The sequence below is a fragment of the Oncorhynchus mykiss genome, chromosome 26 (genome assembly GCF_013265735.2).
Source record: "Oncorhynchus mykiss isolate Arlee chromosome 26, USDA_OmykA_1.1, whole genome shotgun sequence".
Lineage (NCBI taxonomy): Eukaryota > Metazoa > Chordata > Actinopteri > Salmoniformes > Salmonidae > Oncorhynchus > Oncorhynchus mykiss.
This window is the reverse complement of record NC_048590.1, coordinates 22,443,341-22,454,341: the sequence shown is the minus strand read 5'-3', so window position 1 is coordinate 22,454,341 and position 11,001 is coordinate 22,443,341. Positions and strand designations below refer to the sequence as shown.

At 44.1% G+C, this 11,001-nt stretch overlaps 1 protein-coding gene across 1 annotated transcript; it reads right to left on the bottom strand.

Annotated features, from left to right (window-relative positions):
• Positions 1 to 4,566: 4,566 nt before the first annotated feature.
• Positions 4,567 to 7,994, bottom strand: LOC110506406 (zinc finger protein SNAI2-like). The gene is made up of 3 exons (XM_021585994.2): positions 7,812 to 7,994; positions 6,316 to 6,927; positions 4,567 to 6,182 (listed from the first exon to the last, which is right to left on the bottom strand). Exons 1-3 carry the CDS (start codon positions 7,897 to 7,899, stop codon positions 6,001 to 6,003), a joined length of 882 nt encoding a protein of 293 aa, XP_021441669.1. The 5' UTR covers positions 7,900 to 7,994; the 3' UTR covers positions 4,567 to 6,000.
• Positions 7,995 to 11,001: the final 3,007 nt, after the last annotated feature.

Below are 11,001 nucleotides of genomic sequence, written 5' to 3'. Positions count from 1 at the left end.
AGGAGAAGATCCCGGTCTTCTGCTGGTATGTAACAAGTAGAGTACACAGGGTGGTGTGAGACTTTGGGGACAACGTGTAATTACTGGCAGTGAATAGAGGCCTTACAATCTCCTTTAGTGGGGGCCTTTTTCAACTGGAGAATGGGGGACCCAGAGCTCACTGTGAACCCAAGAGGCCTGTAAACAACCACTGGTTGCCAGGGAGATGCCTGTCTTTGGAGATGCTCTAAAAAGGAAGGCGACAGGGGCCTTTGTGACAACACTGCAGCGCAGAGGTGATGGAAGACAGGCGGCAAGCATGCAGAACCTCCAAACCGGTGTGGTGTCTGGAGACCGCGGTGGCATCTGGAGACCGGTGTGGTATCTGGAGACCGGGGTGGCATCTGGAGACCGGGGTGGTGTCTGGAGACCGGGGTGGCATCTGGAGACCGGTGTGGTGTCTGGAGACCGGGGTGGCATCTGGAGACCGGTGTGGTGTCTGGAGACCGGGGTGGCATCTGGAGACCGGGGTGGCATCTGGAGACCGGTGTGGTGTCTGGAGACCGGGGTGGCATCTGGAGACCGGGGTGGCATTGGAGACCGGTGTGGTGTCTGGAGTCCGGGGTGGCATCTGAAGCAAAACTGCTCTCGCACTCAGACCTTTACTCTGTGGTGGGGCCTGGACTGGTGTCAGAACTTTAAACGCTTCACCCAACAATCATTTCTCTCTGTTGCTTGTGATTAGCCCCCTGGCACTATTAATAATGTCATTGTCTACCTTTCTACATGGGACAGAAGCTGGGTGCCTGGTGAATGGATATGGCCTTGTCCAGTTGTTAAGTTTAGGCATTTGTGTTTTGAGCAAGTGTGGAGGTGTTGCTATAGTCTGGGATAGGTTATAAGACGACACGAGGGTCCTACACATTAGTTACTCAAGGTGAAGTGGTCCAATTAACCACAGTGTAAACAGAGCAGAGGGCAGCCCCTGTGACCTGGGCCACACTGGAGGATGTTTTGATTGAGCTGTGGATTGGTGGCATTTGTTGTGTTATGTTAATATAACTGAGGCTTGGTTATAAAGACCTTTCAAACTCCACACACACTATTCAGACCGGTTGACAAAACGTTCTCCTCATTACCCGTTTGTTATCGCTAAGATCCTCTGTTTGTGTTTCACCTCCATGCAGGTTTTAATGATGACTGGTGTCACAGAGTGTGAAAACAGTCAAGAAAATACACTCACCCCGAGAGAAAGAAATGACAAGTGACATTACAATGACCTTTCTTAAACGAAGAAAGAAGGCTTTGGTGTTTTTTCATAATCAACCTATCTAATTATTTAATATTGAAATAATATGTTGTAAAAATAATGAGTTTATCATCTTGCCGCTTGTCATTAAATGTGGGATTATTCATTTTGAGTGCATCAGCCGACAATCTTCCACCCTTGAGAGTGACCACCATTGTAGCCCAGTGCTCTGCTGTCCCCAAAACACCTGGCCCTTGAACCCCCTTCCCTCCCTATCCACCCTCGAACTGGGGCCTGGGAACCAGGCATGGGTCAGCCACTGATGAGGTGCAGGCCTCTGCCATTATATCAGAGAGAAAGTGTGTTATTGAATGGCAGTGCACACATACAGGCAAAGAGACTAAATCGAAAAGATAGTGAGGGATCATGCAGAAATACCCTTCTGTCGAGCTTTCATATGAAACAATGTTGTTGAACAAAGCTGCATCTGATTATCATCAAAAGTGCACACACATATTCACAATCTTTACCAATGATACTATACTTCAGATCATGATCATTTATCATTTTCAAGCACAATTGTTTTCTTTTTTTTCTTGATAAATACAATGTTTTGTAAGTAGAACATAATTAGCATGGCAAGCCAAATCATTTTGGAACATGGACCTTTACTGTTGGCTGGTCATTAATCAAATGTTGAAAATGATATAGGTGTTTCACAGTTACTATCACTCTGAAGATGGACTCCTTTGAATAATGGGACAACTTGAACTTTGGGGTTAAAGGTCAGGCCATGGAAAACGAATGTGGTGAGCAAGCAGGAGCCCTTGGACGAAAACAATCTCAGATATCAGATGGAAAATAGGGCGGGGGCGTTGGCTGATTTCGACGGGCCGCTAAATGTTACCAAGCAGCACCTGTTCAGGCCTGCAGAACATTTTTTTCCACAACAAGTGGACAGATATAACTACCCCCCTGAATCCTCCCATCCCCAGTCCACAGCAGCATAGTGGCAGGGTTTTGGTAACAAGCGCAACACATAGCATTAATACGCAGTGTGTCAGGGAGCTACAGGAGTGAGATATATTTATAAATGCCCAACACTCACTGTGGAAAATATTCTGAATCGGTGCAAGGCTGTGCTGAGGTCGTTCACAAAAATATCCCACCAGGCCAGATAGCATCCGCTGAATAGACTAAAAATAGCCCCACTTTGTCTTCACAGGGGCTATAAGTGGCAACTGGGATGGTATTACTATGATACTAGCAATGGAGTAGTGGCATGCTTATTCTAAACAAGTTATCCAGTATTTATAGGCCTAACATTTGTATTAATATCCAAATAGACACAACCCGGCTGGATATCCCAGCTTGCAGGCGTTCATGCTTTGACAACGTTGCCATGGCAACGGGTCGGTGTAGGTAGAGGCGTCAACTTTGATCCACTCGCTAATCACAAATCTTAAACCTGGTGCCGATACAGGATTCTTCTTTTGTCTAAAGGCTGTAGTCACTATCCCTAATTTACAGTGCTATTCTAAATGGATCTATTACCAGATGGTCTTTTCATGGTCTTTTCATGGTATTTTCATTGATTCAGATTTTCCAATAGACTAATACTGTATGACACCATGCCACGTTGGCCTATTGGAAACCAGTTTGAAAGTTACCAGTTACTTGTCATTGGACTACAACGGACAATTTAATCCATTTGAATCCCACTTTGTAAAACAATAAAACGTGAATAACTCTAAGGGGCCTCAATACTTTTGCAAGAGCTTTTATCAAGACCATGATATTCAAACACAACACGGATGTATTTTCATTTGTGTCTGTTGGCGGCAACACAGACTAATTTAATTCTGTTTAAAGTCAGTTGTGTTTTGACATTCAACAAACATTTTACAGACAAATAATTGATTTATCTTCCTTCACTCTCTTCTCTAGAGTACATGTGCTTTTCATGATTTCTGTGATGTTTTGGGTCTGTGACATGAGCTAATCGTGAGATAGTTGTCACTAGTTTTATCCAAAGCACATAAATACTATCTAACCACTAATCTACAGTAGAATCACATCACTACTGCCAACTGATCAACATAAACCCTCAAGACAGATATATCAAAGCACCTTCTCTACCTCGATGGACGGGAACTCGTTGACCTTTATGCTATCAAATCATCGCAGGAGCGTGGCTGTATCCAGCAGAGTAGGGGGGGGGGAGTTACTGGCAGGCGAATCCCTGGATCAGGCCCAGGGATTGTTCCAAAGGGAAACAGCCAGGCACAGCTCTATGGAATTGGAGAAAGCTAACTGACTCGCGCAGAGCATTGGAAACTCTCTAGGTTCCACTCTTCCACCCAACCCAGGAGCTAGAGTTTGACCAGGCCCAATTCACACTGGGTCAGAAATAGCCACACTGCCTCTATTTTTGACCCGTCTGCTGCTGTAAGGGTATCAGGTCCATGCCTCTCTTACCCTGGCTACAGGGTATTTATAGGTCGAGAGGGGTCTTTTGTGGAGTCACAGTGGCTATAGTTAGGAGCTGCTGCCGTGTCAGCTGATGCACACGTCATGGAGAATGGTGACAGAGGTCAAGATCACGTCTGGATCCGGAACCTTGTGTTTGTCTTACCATCCTCATCCTCTGGGTCTTTCCAGTAAGGCTGGTCAACATTTCAACCAGACCTCTGAAACGGTTACATTCATGTTGATCTCCACAATTTTAGTAGTAGTAGAACTTGTCCATGGTTGACCGGTCCATGGTGTCCTGCAGCTAAAGAATTATGTTGGTATAAATTTAGTGCGTCAGAAAGGTGAAGGATGGGCCGAGACGGCTCCAGCCAGGATATGCTGAGGAATGCCATGTCAGTCTCCACTAAAATCCCCTCAGCAACACCCCAGGGAGCTGTGATGGTGGTGCCAGAGCCCTGCCCCATGGGATCTGGCATCCTGAAAACACTGGCCTGGCTCGATGAGCTCTGCTCTGCGTGGGCTTCCTGCTAAGTTATGGGTTTTGTGGCCCAAGATACCCTTTCTCTACCAACCAGGTGTCTCTTTATTTCCACAACTATATCACCTACTGTGTATATTAACATTTTGGTCATTTAGCACAGGATTTTGCCCGAGCACCAAATAACCAACTCATCATCGAGCTTTGATTGTTTGAATTAGCTGTGTAGGGCAAAAACAAAAATGAGTTTAGGGAACCCTGATTTGTCAGACAATTCATAATATGTGCAATCAATGTACGTTTTAACATTTAGCACATAGATATTTTAATTTGTTCACCCTTTATGGATTTCCTAATGTTTTATTGTTATTAAATGAGTGGTGGTTATAACAACAACAACAAAAACAACATTTTTATTGTTCAAAAGAGGTTGACCATCTCCAGTTGCAGCTACTGTACATAGCTGGCTATTGCTGCCGTGGCCGAATATGTGAAACAGTGTACAAGTAAAACAGTTGACAAACATTTAATTGCCGGCCAGTGCCAACACAGCACCCAATCCCCATTCATCCTTCTACTCTACAAATCATCTAACAGACAGCCAAGTTGCACCAACCTGCGCGTGTTTGGAGTGCCTTGGGACATGCCAGACATGTTTTGGATTCTGCTGAAGAAAAGCAGCATTTCTCCCGGCCGGCAGTGACTGGCCATGTGTTTAGGGAGCTCTCTCCACTCAGCTGCTTCACTTGTGCTGAGCAACTGGAAAGAGTCGACCAAGCCCCCACCGTCTCCCCTCCCACAAGGCTTGGCATGGCGCCACAGCGGCATGCAGCTGGCCTCCCTCCACCTGCCAATAAACCGATATATTTAATAAGAATTTTCCATGCACCATTACAAATGGGAAACATCACGGTTTTATTTAGACTCTTAAAATATCCACCTTCAGCAGCTGCCGTCCAAAAAGACATTAATTAGCTGAGGAAAAATGGGGGGCTGTGATTTAAATGATCCCGTCTCAGAGAACCCTGAGAGATCCTGCCTGGGGATAGGGGTGTTACAAGAACACTACCAGAATGTCACCCACACTATCTGTTTTCTGTTTATCCTAATCTCTTTATTCTCCAGTTTCCTGTGTGCCCATGATGATATTTACAGTATGCCAGTGATCTCACAATGCCAAGAAATGGTCGTAAAATGGTCACTGATAGGAAAGCGCTAACATTTAGTTCTAATACTCTACTCTACTTGTGCCCTCTTCAGCAGTCACTCAGTCTTTGTTTTGATTTCTTCAATATTTCTTGACTTAGACAGGGCTTGACTTAGACAGGGCTTGTGCTTTCAGGGCTTGTGGTTCATGTCTCCCATGATGATGCATGTTTTCATATTTAGGCATATTGTACAAAAGTAGGTATTTATTGTTTTTAAACAAACAAAGTTCATACAAAATTGTATACTCCCGCTATACATTTCCTCAAAAGGCACAGGTAATCATCAATAACACAATCAAAAACTTCAAGGCTTTTAAATTTCAAGTATTTTTGGCAGCATGCGATAACTTTTCTATTTTTTTTGTCAGACAACTACTTCATATATCAAATATATGACGTAAGAACGTCTTTGGACACGGTCCATTGTGCTTATTTCATGAGCTTGAAATGTCAGAGACAAAAAACATACAGTAGTCAGAGCTCCGTGTCACCAATAGTAGTCTATCTCCAGTGCGTTGTGAGGGCACAGCAGTCTGATGTTAGTAGAACCAGACGTAGCCCAGGCAAGTAGGCAACAGGTTCAGAGTGGGCAGCACAGGCAGTAAATGGCATCAGGACTGTGGGCAGCAGCCAGACTCTTCATGCTTGGAGAGCAGAGATATCCTGGAGAAGGTTTTGGAGCAGCTCTTGCACTGGTATTTCTTGATGTCAGAGTGTGTCTGCAGGTGTGCTCGGAGGTTGGAGCGGTCAGCAAACGCCCGACTGCAGTGTGGGCAGGAGAAGGGCTTCTCACCTGAAAAAAGGGAATTGATAAACTCAGAGCCCTAGTGGGTAACTGAATATGGGATAGTGTTAAGTCAAGCTCAATTCATGAAACAGGTGAATAAAGGTGAAAAGTGTTGCCGGCTGTACATTACTGTCCGTACCTGTATGTGTGCGAATGTGTCCCTGGAGCAGCCAAGGCCTGGAGAAGGCCTTCCCACAGAGCTTGCAGACGCAGGGCAGTGTGTGTGTTCGGATGTGCATCTTCAGAGCTCCCAGACTCACGTACTCCTTGTCACAGTACTTGCAGCTGAAGTACTTGTGACACTGCCACTCACAGTGCAACTGCCTGTGCTTGGCCAGCCCAGAGAAGGTGAAGTAGGCTTTGTGGCAGTCGAAGCATTCAAAGCGCTCCTGACTAACACTAGAGTGAACAAGGCCCATGAGGGGATTAGGCATGCTGCCCCTCTCCTCCAGGTGTCTGAAGTCCTGTGAGAGCAGGAAGGTCTGGGGTTCCATGGTTCCCAGGGGCTCAAGTCCGGAGTGTGAGTCTCTTAGCAGATTGTTGTGAGACACTGACAGGGGGTAGAGGATGTCCTGTGTTGAGCTATGCAGTGACAAGCTGGTGTCCCTTGAAGGCAGCCTGTCTACCTGTGGAAAGTGCATGGAGGCTGGTGTGGGGATGAGACTTGGCCCTGGCAGCCAACCCTCCAGTGGCTGAGGAGTGCTGGGGATGTAACAGGCTACCTCAGGCTGGACCAGGCTGGTGTAGAGATCTGTAATGACACAAACACAATTTTATGTTAAAACTGTTTTACAAGTACACTCAAATGTTGTAATAATGCTCTATGAGAATAATTAGGTTGAATTCAGTAATAAGTTAAAACATATAGTTAAATATTTGACATTAATTTACAATATTAGGAGCAGTCTCAAAGTAACTGAGGGACTGTATTGTGCATATCGATTTGCATAACATCCAAAGTTCCAATGCATTCACATAGCATAGCCAACTGGCACAGTTCTAATTTCCTTACAAAAAAAATAATCATAATCATAATCTGATTTTAGTCACATATATTTTATTTTCCTCTATAATGGTAATCTTTGACAGTTCAATACGGGAGGGTGGGAGGCTAGCTCGCTTTAAGGGGTGAATTGGAACAAAAACACAGACTTAAGGCACATTTTGGGGTAAAAGGAGCCTCGCAGGGCACTACATTAGCCTCTTGAACGCGTTTAATAGGACCCTTCAGATCCCATGAGGGACTAATAATAAACTCTTCTTTTGTCTGACAGATTTTGCACCTGCTAAACTCCAAAAACGCATTTGTCGTATCCTCTTCCAAGGTATCAGTTAAATCCATAATTATTTACTTTCCTATAAATAACATAATTTTAGACTATGCTCTTATCATATTGTTTGAGTTATAGGTCTACTGTGTTCAATTACTCACGGCAAGAATAAAATGGGCTATGAATGGAATAAAATAAATACAATTATATGTTTGTTTTTTTCTGAAATAATGCAAGTTATAGCCAACAGACAAAATAGCAAAGGTATTCACATTGGTCTTTTTTTTTATAGAACTACTGTAGATGAGATACAACACAACGATAGAAACATATAATTGAAGTATATTTAAAAAATGAACTGTACCGTCTGCTTTTGAATCCAGAATTCCATAGTTTGGCTTCTTATTTGTGAGATGTTTCTTCACCAGAAACGACCTTGGCATCTTTATCATATAGCTCTGAGTTATTGATGAATCTGCAGCGCCGCAATAATGTAACAAGTGAGTGCTAGTGGGATGACCTGTTGAATAAATAGCTCTTGGAGGCTGTCTTTTGCCTTGCATTCTTCAGTGGAGTGGAGAGTCAGGTGCAGGGGTCGCTAAAAATTTGCATACACACCCTGTCGGACCAATTAGAATGAAAGGACAAGTGCACCGGGGCGGACCTCTGTGTCGATCAGCATACCCCAACAAAACAGGTGCATCGCAAAACACTGTATACAGTAGTCTGCAAGCCCGTAGACAGGGATCTGAATTTGCACTGGCTTTATTAGTTTAAAAAAATATCGGCCTACCGGTATTTCATTCTCTATATTTTTCTTTATTCTACAGACGTTCGCACTATCACATGGTATAGCAAAAAATGCCAAATAAATGTTTTTTTTGTTGGTTGAACTAGCCGTCAAAAACGTTATTCACCTCCATCCTAAAAATGTGCTCAAAGTCCAGACCTATGATTAGGCCAACTATAGGTGTTTATTTGAATGAATGAATGCACTTTTGTATCCTATGCTTACTTGTATAGAAAGACAGATTTGAAGTGTTTCGAGAGAGGTTCCTCGTCTATTATTCTCAGTTTCTTTCCATGTCTCATTTGAAAGCTTCGGAAACAAAGCGCATTCCCAGACCTGTCATTTTCCATTCCGTGAAGTGCGTCCTATTGAAGCAGCCGAACTACCGGTCAAGGAGGGGAGGTCATTGGTGTGGAGGACTGAAAGCTTTTTTTTTACGATGGTGTGTAACTATTCACTTCCTTGAGCAGTTCATTGTGTAGAAAAACAAATTAAGAATATACTGACCTTAATCACCTACTTCTAAAGTGTAAGACAAAACAAATATGTTTATTTAACATGTTTAAAAATAGCGTATGTAAGCAATAATGTGGTATATGGCCAATGGCTAAGGGGTTCTTATGCACAACGAGTGCCTGGATACAGGCCATATACCACAAACGCCCAAGGTGCCTTACTGCTATTATTTAATTTATTTTATTTCACCTTTATTTAACCAGGTAGGCAAGTTGAGAACAAGTTCTCATTTACAATTGCGACCTGGCCAAGATAAAGCAACGCAGTTCGACACATAAAACAACACAGAGTTACACATGGAGTAAAACAAACATACAGTCAATAATACAGTAGAAACAAGTCTATATACGATGTGAGCAAATGAGGTGAGATAAGCGAGGTAAAGGCAAAAAAAAAGGCCATGGTGGCAAAGTAAATACAATATAGCAAGTAAAACACTGGAATAGTAGATTTGCAGTGGAAGAATGTGCAAAGTAGAAATAAAAATAATGGGGTGCAAAGGAGCAAAATAAATAAATAAAATAAATACAGTAGGGAAAGAGGTAGTTGTTTGGGCTAAATTATAGATGGGTGATGTACAGGTGCAGTAATCTGTGAGCTGCTCTGACAGCTGGTGCTTAAAGCTAGTGAGGGAGATAAGTGTTTCCAGTTTCAGAGATTTTTGTAGTTTGTTCCAGTCATTGGCAGCAGAGAACTGGAAGGAGAGGCGGCCAAAGAAAGAATTGGTTTTGTGGGTGACCAGAGAGATAAACCTGCTGGAGCGCGTGCTACAGGTGGGTGATGCTATGGTGACCAGCGAGCTGAGATAAGGGGGGGCTTTACCTAGCAGCATCTTGTAGATGACCTGGAGCCAGTGGGTTTGGCGACGAGTATGAAGCGAGGGCCAGCCAACGAGAGCGTACAGGTCGCAATGGTGGGTAGTATATGGGGCTTTGGTGACAAAACGGATGGCACTGTGATAGACTGCATCCAATTTGTCGAGTAGGGTATTGGAGGCTATTTTGTAAATGACATCGCCAAAGTCGAGGATTGGTAGGATGGTCAGTTTTACAAGGGTATGTTTGGCAGCATGAGTGAAGGATGCTTTGTTGCGAAATAGGAAGCCAATTCTAGATTTAACTTTGGATTGGAGATGTTTGATGTGAGTCTGGAAGGAGAGTTTACAGTCTAACCAGATACCTAGGTATTTGTAGTTGTCTACGTATTCTAAGTCAGAGCCATCCAGAGTAGTGATGTTGGACAGGCGGGCAGGTGCAGGCAGCGATCGGTTGAAGAGCATGCATTTAGTTTTACTTGTATTTAAGAGTAATTGGAGGCCACGGAAGGAGAGTTGTATGGCATTGAAGCTTGCCTGAAGGGTTGTTAACACAGTGTCCAAAGAAGGGCCGGAAGTATACAGAATGGTGTCTTCTGCATAGAGGTGGATTAGAGACTCACCAGCAGCAAGAGCGACATCATTGATGCATACAGAGAAGAGAGTCGGTCCAAGAATTTAACCCCGTGGCACCCCCATAGAGACTGCCAGAGGTGCGGACAACAGACCTTCCGATTTGACACACTGAACTCTATCAGAGAAGTAGTTGGTGAATCAGGCGAGGCAATCATTTGAGAAACCAAGGCTGTCGAGTCTGCCGATGAGGATGTGGTGATTGACAGAGTCGAAAGCCTTGGCCAGATCAATGAATACGGCTGCACAGTAATGTTTCTTATCGATGGCGGTTAAGATATCGTTTAGGACCTTGAGCGTGGCTGAGGTGCACCCATGACCAGCTCTGAAACCAGATTGCATAGCAGAGAGGGTATGGTGAGATTCGAAATGGTCGGTAATCTGTTTGTTGACTTGGCTTTCGAAGACCTTTGAAAGGCAGGCTAGGATAGATATAGGTCTGTAGCAGTTTGGGTCAAGAGTGTCCCCCCTTTGAAGAGGGGGATGACCGCAGCTGCTTTCCAATCTTTGGGAATCTCAGACGACACGAAAGAGAGGTTGAACAGGCTAGTAATAGGGGTGGCAACAATCTCGGCAGATAATTTTAGAAAGAAAGGATTCAGATTGTCTAGCCCGGCTGATTTGTAGGGGTCCAGATTTGGCAGCTCTTTCAGAACATCAGCTGACTGGATTTGGGAGAAGGAGAAATGGGGAAGGCTTGGGCGAGTTGCTGTGGGGGGTGCAGTGCTGTTGACCGGGGTAGGGGTAGCCAGGTGGAAAGCATGGCCAGCCGTAGAAAAATGCTTTTTGAAATTCTCAATT